The sequence below is a fragment of the Girardinichthys multiradiatus genome, chromosome 5 (genome assembly GCF_021462225.1).
Source record: "Girardinichthys multiradiatus isolate DD_20200921_A chromosome 5, DD_fGirMul_XY1, whole genome shotgun sequence".
NCBI classification, from domain to species: Eukaryota; Metazoa; Chordata; class Actinopteri; order Cyprinodontiformes; family Goodeidae; genus Girardinichthys; species Girardinichthys multiradiatus.
In genome coordinates, this window is record NC_061798.1 from 51,679,397 (window position 1) to 51,693,591 (window position 14,195).

Below are 14,195 nucleotides of genomic sequence, written 5' to 3' on the forward strand. Positions count from 1 at the left end.
TGTGGGCAGGAAGGATCTCCTGTAGCGCTCCGTCTTACAGCAGATCTGAAGAAGCCTCTGACTGAAGACACTCTGTTGTTGTAGGACAGTCTGATGAAGAGGATGCTCAGGGTTCTCCATAATGTTCTTCATTTTATGAAGAAACCTTCTTTCCACAATGATCTCCAGAGGTTCCAGAGGAGTCCCCAGAACAGAGCCATCCTTTTTTATCAGCTTGTTGAGCTTTTTTAAGTCCCTGGTTCTGATGCTGCTTCCCCAGCAGATGATGGAGAAGAGATCAGATTCTCCACAACAGACTTATAGAAGATATGCAGCATCTTGCTGCAAACACTGGTCCTCACATGATCCTCACAGTGCTGCTGGCTTTGTCCAGATGACAGTGGGTTTGTTGAAGCAGGTGGATGATGGCATCTTCAACTTTAACTCCACAGCGATAAGCAAACTGAAGGAGGTCCTGATAGTTTACTGTTTGCTTACTCAGGTGGGCCAACAGGAGTCTCTCTAGGACCTTCATGATGTGGGTTGTCAAGGCAACAGGTCTATAGTCACTGAGCAAGTATGGGTGAAACAAAATTGTTTTATTCTATTCACACGAAAACACTGTTGTTTGTAGGCTTAGGAGTTAATTTGTTACTTTCAGTCAGTAATAACAGTAAAATATGCCAAGATTAAATACAACAATATATTATTGTATAAACAATTACAAAATAACTGAAGGCTAAATACAGAGAAACAAGTGTTGGAAAGGACTAATGAAGACCCAGAGAGGTATGGGTCCAGGTTAGTCCTTTCATTCTCTGGTTGAAGGGGAAGACAAAAAGCACCATGAGGTCCAAAGTTCCTGAAGGTGAGACGATGAAAAACTAACAGAGGAAACCAAGAGAATCTGCTTTTTTAAAGCGTTCCATCTGGTTCTGCTCGGCCCAAATGAATCTGATCCCACGCTCAGCATCTGAAGATCCTATTAACGCCCAAGTGTCATCACGTGACACCACTTTGGACGCGAGGACCCGTTTCATTGGCTGAACGCTCCAATTCACGAAACGATGCGTACATGTTCTTCCTGTTGGTCACTGAATCTGAAGTTTGAGTCCTGGGTTGTAGAGCTGAGCCGAACCGAGTCAGGGGGGATCATAGCGTCACTCCGCGGACACGCGCTTAGCACTGCACGGAGCCGCGCGTCCACGTTCAGCAGGGAGCAGATTGTCCTGTGAGACAAAATGAGTGAAAACACAACGGACACGAGCACGCTGTGCCTCTTTGATGTTGACGGCACGTTGACGGCCGCGAGACAGGTAATCAGGGTCAGCCATCAGCATCTACAACGGCTCTTAAAGGAAACCTTCATAATACGAGTTATAACAACATTTAATTTCCGTTTGGGATTAATAAAGTATGTTTGAATTGAATTGAAATAAACAAACAAACACCCGCGTTTATAGAAACAACTTCCGGATAGTTACTGTGACGCGTCCGCCGGTTAATAAGCCGCAGCGAAACACAAAACACATTTAGATCCGCTTGAAAAGTTACAATCAGCCTGTTATCAGCAAATAAATATATACATTTTTGTAACTAACTAAATGTATTTTAAAAATGCCTTTTATTTACCTTTAATTGTTCTTGTAAACAGACAGGAAGTGGTTTGTTGGCGTCTACATTTAACAGGAAGTATCTGACGAAACACAAACACTGAACAGATTTTTGTAGTTTTTTTAAAGCACTTTCCAGATTTAAGCTAAAATATTTAGATGTGTTACTGTAGTGTTTGTGAGTAATAAAGCTGCCCAATCATTAGCCAATGAAAAGCTTTTATTTTGTTACTAATTATCAGTTTGACTCAAACTATTTTGATATTATGCTGGTTTCTGTTTATTTCCGCTAGCATCCTGCTAACAACTGAAACCAGTAGCAGGCGGTTTAACTGGGTTCTAAACTGGTCCAGTACCAGCTTTGAACCAGACATAATGAGAGCAGAAAAACATCCGGATATCAATACTAGTTAGTTTGTTGCTTTTAGATATAAAGTTACTGTAACGAGTCCCAAACCTTTAACCGCTGCTGGCAGTTTATTGTAAATATTCCGTCTGATGGATTTTAGACTTCCTTTAGAAAATGTTGAAAATATTTCCAGCCAGTTACAACCTGACAGTTTCACGTTTTAACCAGAACCTTTTATGAGGTAAGATAACTGCGTCAAATGTGTTGGTGTCTGAATTAGTTGTGCCTTGTTGTCAACCTATACATACGTGTGACGTCAGATGTTTAATCTGTTAGAATACACCTTTAGAAATGACAACTTTGCAACAATACTAGTACAAATCACAAATATACGAAAACCAATGTACAACCCCTGATGAAGCTGTTACATTACTTACCAGTTGGTGGCGGTAATGAACCTGACAGTTGTTAGCCAACCCCGTTAAACAAGAAGAAGAAGAGGAAGCGGTACCATGGTGGACACAAGAGTGAAGCTGTCAAAGAAAGGAACCGAGCTTTCAGAAGATGAAAGAAAACACATCATTTTCAAAATTTAATTAAGTATAAAGGAGCTCAGGCACAAGTCAGGAAAGTTATTAAAAAAGCAAAGAAGGATAAATGGAGAGATTTTTGTGAGACTATAGGAAGAACAACACCTTTAAATAATGTATGGAGAATGATTAAGAAAATGAGAGGTAATAGACAAGAGAGAACATATCCATTAAAATAGGAACAAGAGACGGCCGTAACAAATGAGAAGAAGGTAGAGATAATGGAAAACACATTTGCAAAGATTCATAGTTCGGATTATTTAACAGGACAGAGGAAATATAGGAGGGCCCAAACAAGGGAAGAGAACCCTATAATCTTAAATAATCAAACAACCATGGGTAACATTATGGATGCTCCATTTACTATGCAAGAAATGAAGAGAGCAATATCAAAATCAGGATTAACAGCACCAGGAAAAGATCAGATATGGTATATTATGTTAAAGCATTTAGGAAACCAAATAGAAGATAAACCTTTAGGAATGTTTACCAAAATATGGGAAGAAGGAAGGCTACCTAGTAATTGGAAGGAAGAAAGTATTATTCCTATTGTCAAACCAGGAAAGGACCCAACAAATCCTTCAAGTTAAAGGTCCACTGCACTAACATCATGTTTAGGTAAGATTATGGAGAGTAGAAAATGGAACTCCACAGGGCAGTATTATAAGTCCTTTATTATTTTCAATTATGGTTAATGATATGGTTTCTGGACTAGATCGGGATATTATGCAATCATTATTGGCTGATGACGGGGCTTTATGGAGAAGGGGAAAAATGTAACATTAGTGTATGAAAAAATACAAAATGCTATTAAATCTGTTGAGAATTGGGCTTATTCTTGTAGATTCTCAGTAGATAAAACTAAAACAGTTGTATTTAGCAGAAAGAAGGTTGACCAAATTGTTTTAAAAATGTATGGAGAAAAAATAGAAAAAGTAAGTAACTTTAGATTTCTTGGAATATTATTTGCCTAAAAATTTCTATGGGGTCAACATATAAGATTTATTGAAGGAAAATATAAGAAAATTGTTAATATAATGAGGTGTTTAATGGGATCAGATTGGGGGGGCAGATAAAACTGTTCTAAAAAAGGTACATATCGCTCTGATAAGATCAATATTAGATTATGGATCTGTAGTATATAAACAAGGGGTAATTCAGACTCAATCACTGAGATTATGCTGTGGGGCTATGAAAACTTCTCCAAATTTGGCTGTACAAATGGAAATGGGAGAGCTCCCTTTGCATTGAAGGTATAAACCAGTTATGATGAGTTATCGGGTAGGTCTGCTAGGACATAAGGCAGAAAGACATCCGGCAGTTAAAACTTTACAGCCGTGCTGGGAAAGTGGAAAAGCAAAAGTAGACTGTGTTGGTTGGGCAGCAAATAAATGTAGCGGGGAAATGGGATTACAAGGGAAGAGATATAGCACAGCTGTGCCCTATTCAGTTACACCTTATTGGTTGTTTCCTAACATTAATGTTGATCTAGATGTCCACAAAGAAATGCAGATTTATAAAGGTAAGAGGAATTGGACAGATGTTGTAAATCACAGAACACGTACAGAACATTTCTTGTAATAAATACAGATGGTTCTAAGGATTCAGAGTCAGGTAAAACAGGATTTGCATATTTTATTCCTGAACTAAACGTATCATTGAAGCAAAGAACATCAGATCATTTAGCTGTCTTTACAGTTGAAATGATTGCAGTTCTGATGGCGTTACAATGGTAGAACAAAACAGCATAGAAAGAGTTCTTCTCTGCTCAGATTCGCTGTTCTCCTTCATGTCGATTATGGGTTTCTCATACAAAAGCCGTATAGATTTAGTTTATGAAATGTATTATTATTTGCAAGAATATAAATTAGGTCAGTTAGATACTCTGGCCCACACTCCAGCAGATGGTGATGATGCAACTAAACGTTTGATGCCTCACGCCAAAAATCCCAAAAAGAAGAAGAAGCAGGTCTTGTGCTTTTCTCCTGCGAAGATCTGGAGCAGCACAGGGGGAACAGGTCCAGTCTGCTGGACTGTTTCTGATTGTTTAGTGTTCTAAACCCAGCGGTACTTTGGGTTCTGGGCTCTGCTGATGCTTGTAGTCTTTGGTGGGTCTGTCCTAGATCTGCAGAGGTTTTCAGTTGGGCTGGTTGTTCTGGAGGACGCAGTTGTAGAACATGATTAGATTCAGGTTTTTAGACTGATGGTCCTCAGAGCTTCAGGCCTCTGATGATTAAGTTGTGCTTTGTCCAACATGTCTTCCTGTTCTAAATCATCTAGTTGGCATCAACAGCTGGACAAAGTCTTCTGGTTTCTCCTAACATTAACCAGACTGCAGAAACTCCAACCTGCTCTCCAGCTTCCAAGCTCCACTCAGCTGTTTAACTTTAAGCACCTAAAGCTGCACCTTTTACATTACACATAACCCATTATATGAGCGCCACCTGGTGTTAGATGCCATCATGAGAACAAACCGATGGTGTCTGTGTTAATGTTCAGTGTTTAGGAGGTGAATCTGTTTGTGTTTTCAGAGCGTGACTCCAGAAATGAAAGACTTCCTGGAGAAGCTGAGGAGTCGGGTCCGAGTCGGAGTGGTTGGAGGGTCGGATCTCAGTAAGATCAAAGAGCAGCTGGGAGAAGATGGTGAGGTGGTTACCTGCTTCCTCTATGAAGCTTTAGTGTTTGTGCTTTTTTGATTTTGTTTTTTCCTTCTGTTTTGGTCTCAGTCATCCAGAAATCGGACTACGTGTTCGCTGAGAACGGCCTGGTGGCCTACAGGAGCGGACAGCTTCACTCTGTCCAGGTAACACACATTTTTGGTGTTGATCTGCATCATACATCCAGGATATGACGTTGGTTCCTGGAAAAGGATGTTAATTTGTCCGCTGGCTCTCGTCAGTCCATCCAGGCCCACATGGGAGAGGAGCTGCTGCAGGATTTCATCAACTTCTGTCTGAACTACATGGCCAAGATCAAACTGCCCAAAAAACGGTACAGAGTCACAACTTTAACTCTCCAGCTGGTTCTGAGAGGAACAACTGGACCTGCTGAGGGGCTGGAATTCCAACCTTAACCCAGTAATGCTGGAGGAGTTTCAGAAAGCTTCAATTCATTCATTTATTTTGATATTTTTATTGCTGTGACTTTTCTGTGTTGCTCTATTTGTTGATATCCATCCAGTCCTGCATTAGAGGCAGCAGCACATTGAAACGGGAGCAAACTTTGGTTTAATGAGTTAACATCTCAAACTTTACTGTGCAGAAAAGAAGCCGTATGTTAACCTGGTCCAGAGACAGTGTCCAACTCTGGGCTTAGAGACATCCTGGATGGACCGTCACACAGTGGGAATGTAGAAGCTGCTCAGATGGAGCCGTGTTCCAGATGTTTGTTGGAGGAAACTGCAGGACTGGATGTCTCAGTTTATTTGTTGAAAGCCAATCTGCAGCCTCATATTTCTCCTCAGAGGAACCTTCATTGAATTCCGTAACGGGATGCTGAACGTCTCTCCCATCGGACGCAGCTGCACCCTGGAGGAGCGGAGGGAGTTTTACGAGCTGGATCAGGTGAGAGGCTCGAGTCACTGAAGGCACCAATCAGAGCTGCACAGATCATCTTATTCTGAAGGATTTTTCTAAGTGATTTCTTCTCTATAAAATCAACCCCATGTTTTCCAGAGTTTGCATGTAAAATGGAGGTTTTCCTGAAGCAGTTCAGAGCTGAAGTGAAAAGAGAAAATGTCTGAAAGCAGAACCGCCGGCAGGAATCTAAGCTCTAGTTTTTCTTGCAGAAGGAGAAGATCCGAGAGAAGTTTGTTTCTGTGCTAAAGGAGGAATTCAAAGGAAAGGGGCTGTCGTTTTCCATCGGTGAGTCTGCTTTCAGTTTTACATTTAACTATTCCAGCCAGGATCAGGAAGATAGATCTTCACATCACGATCACTTTTAGAGTAAAATGTATCAAACTTGACCATCTTCATAGGACACACTTTGGAAAGGAAGCAAAAGAAGCTCGAATATTTGCGCATCCAGGATTAATAATCAGAAAAATGTACAGATTTATCCTAAACTTGCTGCACCTTGAAAACATGAGCGGACTTTATGATACAGTGAACAACTCAGAGTTTAACCCCACCCCCAGCCTGGGGTCGGGGGTTAAAACGACTCCATAAAACGAGCTGAACTGACATGTTAATTCTCCTCTTTGTTCCTCTGCAGGAGGGCAGATCAGCTTCGACGTGTTCCCCGACGGCTGGGACAAGAGGTACTGTCTGGACATCGTAGAGAAGGACAACTACTCAACCATCCACTTCTTTGGAGACAAAACCAAACCTGTGAGTATGCGTAGCAGATCAGGACGGGAGGCTGACGGCTGCAGAATATCAAAAGACATTTGACCTCCTCAGTCAGGTTGGCTCACCCTGAGGAACGTCTGTGAAGGTTGGTCTTAAAGCAGCTGCTTCACTCAAAATCTGGAGAAAACTAAAAGGAAACTTTAGGAGGAATTTTAGCAAAAGATGGATTTAGAAAAGTATTGACACCCCCTAAACATTTCCACATGTTCTCCTTTATCTAAACCGCCAACTTTAATTACTTTTATTGAGGTTTTAAGCTCCAGACCAACCAAGCTGTTCATAATTATGTGGTGGAATGAAAATGATTCATAGTTGAACTTTTTTTTACAAACAGCGTGTGGTGTGCACCTATATTCAGCCTTCCTGAGTCAGTCCTCTGTAGAACCTCCTCTGGCTGCAGGCCTTTCAGGGTTCGTCTCCACCAGCTTGGAACATCTACAGACAGAGGTTTCTGCCCATTCTTCTTTATGAAGCATCTCAAGCTCAGTCAGATTGGATGGAGAACGTTTGTCAACATCAGTTTTCAAGTCTTGTCACAGGTTCTCAGTTGGGTTTAGGTCTGGACTTTGACTAGGCCATTCTCACCCATGAATATGGCAGGATGTTTACGGTGGTTGTCCTGCTGAAAGGAGAAGCTCCACCCCAGTGTGGGAGTGTGTTTAGGGCAGGCTGTCCTCCACATGGTGTTTTGTAAGCAGGGCAGAACATTTCACTTTCTTCTCCTCTGATCAGAGCATCTTCTCCTACATGTTTAACAGGAGTTCTTCTGACTTTATATAAAGGATGATTTTCTCTCACCATAAAGGTCAGATTTGCAGAGCCAATAGTTGTCCTGTGGACAGATTCTCCCTCCTGAGCTGTGGATCTCTGCAGCTCCTCCAGAGCTACCATAGGCCTCTTGGCTCCTTCTGATTAATGTTCTCCTTGCCCAGCCTGCCAGTTTAGGTGGACCTCCATGCCTTGGTAGGTCTGCAGTTGGTCCATCCTCTCTCCATGTCCAGATGATCAGAGCTCTGAGATGTTCAAAGCTTGGGATGTTGCAGAACCTAACCCTGTTTAAAACAGAACCAGAACTTTCTCCTTAACCTCTCTGCTCTCTGTGTTCCTTGGCCTTCATGATGCTGGTTGTTCTCTGATGTTCTGTAAGGAACCTCTGAGGCCAGAAACAGAACAACTGCAGTCAGACTCAGAGTAAATCACACACAGCTGGACTCTGGTTTCTGATCAGGTGGGTCCTGGAGGCACTTTGTTTCTTTGGACTTTATTTAGGGGTACCAGGAGTAAAGGAGGCTGAATACGACCTCATGCTCAACATCAGACTTTCATCTGTGGGAAAAAATGTAAAGTAAACGTTTCCTTCCACCTAACGGTTCTGTTCTGGTGGTTCCTGATAAGATCCACTCAGGTTTGTGTTTGGAGCGAGAATAAATGTGGAAACGCTGAAGATGTTTGCAAGGCTCTGAACACAGACAACCTGGTTTGTTCCACCACAGGTCCAGAGAGTCTGAATGGAGGTGTTTTTTAAAAGCAGTCCTCCTAAGATCAGAACCTCCAGTAAAATCAGTCTGAATGTTCTGCAGATGTTCAGATTTGAGACTCTTGCTGTTCAAGTACAGAAACACTCATCAGAACCTCCTGTGCCGGAGGTGATTGCTGTCTGCAGAACATCTGATCTCCTGACAGCTTCATGTTCCTCTGCCTTCAGGGAGGAAACGACTACGAGATCTTCAGCGACCCTCGGACCGTCGGCCATGAAGTGTCGTGTCCTGAAGACACGCTGCAGCTCTGCGAGGAGCTTTTCTTCTCCTAAGAGCGAAGCTGGAGTTCCTCTCGCTGCAGCATCTGGTCCCTTTTCTAACAAACACTGAGGAGAACACTGAGCAGAACCATGGACCGTGGGGCCGGACAGCACCAGCTGGGAACCGTTCTACACGTCATCTGGAGTTTGGGAGGTGAACCAAAGGTGCACGTGTGTTCACTGTAAACTAAGGAGCTGTTACCGGTTCCTGAGGCACTTTAATGTAACAAACTTTATTCTGTAAAATCTGTCAACCAAATAAAAAGAGAACGATGCATAAACTGAGTGTTTGAAAAATGATTTGGCAGCTTTGTTTTCCTGGTTTCTTCTCCAGCGCATCCAGATGTCTCCAAGCCCAGAAGGTTCAGAGTGCCTCCACAAAAAGTCACTGAAGTGTGAATCAGCATTTCTGAAAGTTTTTAAGGAAAAGTTTTTTTGTATCAAGTATAATTTAAAATAAAGGAGCAGGTCTGCTAAAGTTCACAAGAAAAACTAGAAACATGAAAAGAATGAAAGAAATGTGAATTTAAAATGATTAAAAAGCCGAGGCTGATCGTTGTTAGGATGGATGTGACGAGGCATCCAGGTTCCTTTAAATGAGCTCTGATCTTCGAGGAGAACAACCAGAGTCAAGAGAGTTGTTCCTGAAAGGAATTTTTTCTGGAAAAATATGAAATATTTGAATGGATCTGGAGGCAGAAATGTGGAGTTTTACCCTGAGGGAGCCGTTTATTCTCTGTGGAGAACTTTTATCTGTGTCCCCAGGTCTGCTGCTGCAGCTCCACCAACATCATGCAACTTCAACTCGAATCTACTAATTGGCCAACAGGGATCAGGTTCTGGTGGTTTAGGAGGATCCAATAGGTTTTTTCCAGCCACTCTGGATTATTAACCGGAAGTTTTTCCCATCAATTAATTACCTTTAGATCAAGATCACTACTTTTAGAGCATTTATTGATCGTTCACATCAATGATACACAACGCTGACTGTACAAACACGCCACAGAGTACAGATTCTGAAGAAGAGGAGATCCCAGGTCTTCTTCTCTAATGTTCTCAGAGACGTTTGAAAAGACAGAAACAAACTACTGCATCTGATTCAACTCCAGATTATCCAATGGTTTTATGTTCAGCTTTTAATCTGAAAACATAGATCTGTAGACAGAATCGGCTTGGGTCGGACCAGAAGTCCTTCACCCGGGAGCTCCTCGACCTGCTCCATGTCTGCATCAGAATGTGAAAAACGTCTCGGATTTAAAAACAATACAAACATCAGGAAACCATAAACAAGCAGACAAGCTGCAGTGACATACTGTGTTCCAGATCTTCACTAGTCAACTTTCTTCTTGTCATCTTTGAGATGAACGAACACTTGAAGAAGGTTAATTACACTCTGGTGGTTAGAAGAGGCCCACTTCATCTTGTGATCTGGGCTCTAAAGTCTCCCATCCAGAGGGATGGATGGAACCTGGAACCTGAGGGAATTCCTGAACCGGATCGTCCAGGAAGTTGAGGGAAAACTCGACCCTGGCGTTCAGGTTTGTTTCAGAAATTCAACTTAAATCTGTTGCCATGGAGACTTGTCTACATATAAACACATTCAACTCACTTCACATTGGAAAGAAATGATGACATCAACATGTTCACACTCAGGTATGTTTGTTTCCTACCTTCCTCATCGAGCCCGCAGCATGACACCGGTCTGCCCTACAGTGCATCTATTTAAAACAGTAAAACAATTTAAATCTGCATCTAGAAATAAAACAGCAGCCTGTATGGAAAGTAAACAAAAACTGGATGAGTTTATCTGAGGGATAAAATTCATCTGGTTTTCTCTCTTAGGAACCAGATCCAGTAGTCCGGCTCTGTCCAGTGAACCATTAAATAAGACTGAGTTCCCTTTATTCCTGACAGGCAGCAGCAGGGGCAACCTCACTCCAGCTCCGGGTCCTTGCTGTCGTCCCCACCACAGGACGAGCGGCTGCTGAGGTCGGCCACGCCCGACTCCAGGTCGCTGCAGGCCGAAACGTCCTCCACATCCGGACTCCTCAGCTGCTGCCCCAACAGCCCAGAGAAGGCGGAGTCTGCTCTCTGAGCCCTCTGATTGGCCAGCTCAGAGGAGCACAGGTGACTGTTCTGAAGTTCAGAGCTGGTGACTGCTTCAGAGTAGGATGTGGGCGGGTCCGGCCCGCTGTGTCTGTGCGGCAGACGGCTACTTCTCCTCCACGGAGCCTCCATCTTCTCCCACATGATTGGTTTCCCTGTGAGAACCGTGATCCTCTGGGGAGAGAACCACACAGAGGTTCTTTAATCAGATGAGAGAACCTCACAAAGTTCTTTAAAACCAGAATCAGTTTGTGTGTTTGAGCGATTCAGGCCATCAGAATATTAGATGCCATCGCCTCTAATGACCCGACATGATGTCATCTATGAGCTTTGCAGATAATTACACACCGAAGATGCAATGAGCCAATAGAAGAATGAACTTGATGGAAGTGCTAATGCATTGTGGGAGTGTGTTTCGGTACCTCGAAAGTTCCCACGGTTTGAGCTTATAACTGGTGTTTTCTCAGTCTCTGCTTAATCAATTAAAACGTGATGAAGAGGCTTCAGGACTGACAGGATCGTCTACTAATAACCTCTAAATGCTCTAACAAAGGCTTTTAAATAAAGAAATAAATGCAGGTTTGGAAATAGAGGGAAAGGGTTTTGTTTCCAGGGAGAAACTGTGGATAAACCACCTTCTCTGTTATGAAGGAACGTCTGAAGAACCTTTAAGATGAGTTCTCAGCTCAGTGTTTGTATCAGAGAACATTTACAGGATGTTAACAGCTTTAATCTAAACAACATGTCAGCACCTGTTTGTGTGTGGTGCTGATCCAAATCCAGCGGGTGTGTTCTGATTGTTGCTCACGTTGGACCTCCCTGTTCTGTATCCATCAAACCAAATCTCTAGAGTTCACAGTGTCCTAGTTAAAGGTGTGTTTGTGTGCTGTATGCCTTGTTTGGAGTGGTGGGCGGTTCCTCCAGCCGGTACCTCCTGGTGATTGGTCAGCTCCTCCTCCAGCCGATGGGACTCCTCCCTTACGGCAGACAGGAAGTCAGCAGGTGACTGTCGGGGAGGCGTCGACTTCTCCACGTGGTTGTAGAGGCCCTTCCACATCCTGGAGACAAACATCATTTGAAGCTTTACATCTGCTGGTCAGCTGGGAATGTTTTAAAGGACAATTCTGGTTAATTTTAGTGTAGGAACAGCATCATATCCTGGTCTCCTGGTTAAAGGAGTCAATCTGCTGCGTCCTTCCAGCTCCTCATACCAACTGGTTCCACAGCAGCCAGACAAACAAATCAACCACAGCAACAGAAATGTCAAATAAACTCACTGAGTGTTTGTTTTATTCATCAAACTTAAGTTTCTTTTTAGTCACACTGATAAACATTAAAAGGATCCAGAACCAGTTCTGATAAACTAGATGAATCCATCAGCGGGTCCCCAGAGAATGCTGCAGTTCCTCACTTGAAGCAGTAGGGGGTGGTGTTGGGCCTCAGGATGCCCTGACTCTGGCTCAGCTCGGCCTTATAAAGTGGGTTGGAGAACTGGGACCGGTCCTTCCAGAGCTGAGGCCACACAGAGTGACTGCGCTCACGAAGCCTGCAGACCACCAACAGAAACATCATGAACATGAACCTGGACAGATGTGGTCCTCCTGTGTGGACCTGCGGATGCGACATCTGTACCTCATGACCCGGCGCTCCTTCTCACAGTTTCCCAGGAAGGTCCCGTACTGGCAGGAGTACACGTGTGTGTGGACGGCGATGAGGAAGCGCTCGTTGAACTCAAAGGCACATGGGAACTGCTCCGAGAGCTGCCACACACACTCCAGGAACTGGTCTATGACGGGAGAAACCTCTCTGGGATCTCCATCCAGGTGAGCGTACCTGCAGAGGGGAACGGTTCTGATGACTGTCCAGTCAAGAACAAACTGAGAACAACTCAGAAATCTGCGTGCTGACAGAAGAGGCTGTTAAAGTCTTAATCCAGTCAGCCAAGAGAGGATTAACCCAGATTATAAACCAGTGAAGCATGATGGTTGATGTTTAACAGGAACCACCTGATCCAGTCACACTGACCTGTGGGAGAACTTGTGCCCAAAAGAAACCCAGTCCCGCTCTATCAGCACCTGGAGGAGAAGGAGGAGGATTTCAGCCAGTTGACAACAGGACCTAATTTCTGATCACAGGAACGTGTGTTACCATGAATCCTTGGATGGTTCTGTAGAACGGGTCCAGCAGGATACTGGCCACAGAACAGGCCTGGGCCGTCCTGTCCCATCCGTCTGAGCAGTGAACCAGAACGCTGACACCTTCATCAGCCACCGCCTGGACAGAGAGAAAGGCGGCTGCAGTCAGAACCAGGTCAAACTGGGTTACAGAACCAAGCTCAGAGCCGCAGACCTCTACACATTTTTCAGGTCAAGATTCTCCAGACGAAAGTTTCCAGCTGAGTATAAAAACTACGGCTCAGAATCAGAATCAGCTTTATTGCCAAGTTCATACATACAACAAACAAGGAATTTGACTCCGGTCCACTTTGATATATTCTGTATAAATCTTTATGTCCTTAAAAACATATACACAATATACACAATATACACAATATACACAATATACACAATATACACAATATACACAATATACACAATATACACAATATACACAATATACACAATATAAATGTTCAACAGAGAAACAGCCTGGGGGAAGAAACTGTGCTCTGTAGCGCCACCTGAAGGTAAAACTCTAAACAGTTTGTGTGCAGGATGTGTGGGGTCTGCAGAGAGTTTTCTGAATGAATTCATGGCAGATGTTTCTGCAGTAATCAGGCTTTGAACATGAAACCTGGAAAATCTTGAGACTGAGAGAAGAAACTGAAACTTCTTCTCCAAACATCTAAAACTCTGATTGGAAGCAGAACTTCGGAGAACATCAGGTTTCTAGTCTTGCCACAGATTCTAAGGTGGATTTAGGTCTGCACTTTAACTAGGCCCTTCTAACTCTTATATGTTTAGGGTGGTTGTCCTGTTGGAGGTGAAGCTTCACCCTAGTCTTCTGCAGCCTCTAACAGGTTTTCTTCCAGGGTTGTCCTGGATTTAGCTCCATCCATCTTCCCTGTCCTGCAGCATGATACTGCCACCACCCTGTATGACGGTGGAGATGTTGTGTCCAGGATGATGTGCAGTGTCCGTTTTCTTCCACCCAATGTCAAGTGGACCTCCATGTCTTGGTAGGTCTGCAGGTGGTCCATCCTCTCTCCACGTTCAGATGATGGATTGAACAGATCTCTGGGAGATGTTCAAAGCCTGGCATATTGTTGTAGAACCTAACTCCAACCTGTCTGCTGTGTTCCTTGGTCTCCATGATGCGGGTTGTTCTCCAAGTTTCTCTGAAGAACCTCTGAGGCCAGAAACAGAACATCTGCATCTGATTCATGGGTTCTATTTGTAAAGAACTGAAACC

At 43.4% G+C, this 14,195-nt stretch overlaps 2 protein-coding genes across 5 annotated transcripts in view; one reads left to right on the forward strand and one right to left on the reverse strand.

Annotated features, from left to right (window-relative positions):
- Positions 1-506: 506 nt before the first annotated feature.
- Positions 507-8,959, forward strand: pmm2 (phosphomannomutase 2). Of its 2 annotated transcripts, none has more exons than XM_047364747.1 (8): positions 507-1,295; positions 5,063-5,174; positions 5,258-5,334; positions 5,431-5,522; positions 5,995-6,094; positions 6,319-6,394; positions 6,744-6,859; positions 8,586-8,959. In XM_047364747.1, exons 1-8 carry the CDS (start codon positions 1,221-1,223, stop codon positions 8,688-8,690), a joined length of 753 nt encoding a protein of 250 aa, XP_047220703.1. In that variant the 5' UTR covers positions 507-1,220; the 3' UTR covers positions 8,691-8,959. The 2 variants fall into 2 exon arrangements, with proteins under 2 accessions (XP_047220703.1, XP_047220704.1); XM_047364748.1 differs by lacking the exon at positions 507-1,295 and adding an exon at positions 1,893-2,182.
- A 656-nt stretch (positions 8,960-9,615) lies between these two features.
- mtmr7b (myotubularin related protein 7b) overlaps positions 9,616-14,195 on the reverse strand; it is a 14,728-nt gene continuing 10,148 nt past the window's right edge. The window contains exons 9-15 of one of the 3 annotated variants that reach the window (XR_007038192.1): positions 12,933-13,058; positions 12,810-12,859; positions 12,417-12,617; positions 12,196-12,330; positions 11,716-11,842; positions 9,992-10,958; positions 9,616-9,902 (exon numbers count right to left, since the gene is read on the reverse strand). Coding sequence is in view for 2 of the 3 variants with exons in the window: in XM_047364706.1 (XP_047220662.1) it covers positions 10,611-10,958; positions 11,716-11,842; positions 12,196-12,330; positions 12,417-12,617; positions 12,810-12,859; positions 12,933-13,058 (987 nt within the window). In the remaining variant the exon portion in view is untranslated. Of the gene's footprint in view, positions 9,903-9,938; positions 10,959-11,678; positions 11,843-12,195; positions 12,331-12,416; positions 12,618-12,809; positions 12,860-12,932; positions 13,059-14,195 lie in introns of those variants that run through there. The other 2 variants (XM_047364706.1, XM_047364707.1) reach the window with 2 other exon arrangements.

Bases quoted from the DNA above. Each gene is read 5' to 3' on its own strand.
- pmm2 (XM_047364747.1), top strand. From the start codon at position 1,221: ATGAGTGAAAACACAACGGACACGAGCACGCTGTGCCTCTTTGATGTT. The intron at 5,523-5,994 runs GTACAGAGTCAC...ATTTCTCCTCAG, and splicing joins ATCAAACTGCCCAAAAAACG to AGGAACCTTCATTGAATTCC. The intron at 6,860-8,585 runs GTGAGTATGCGT...CTCTGCCTTCAG, and splicing joins TTGGAGACAAAACCAAACCT to GGAGGAAACGACTACGAGAT.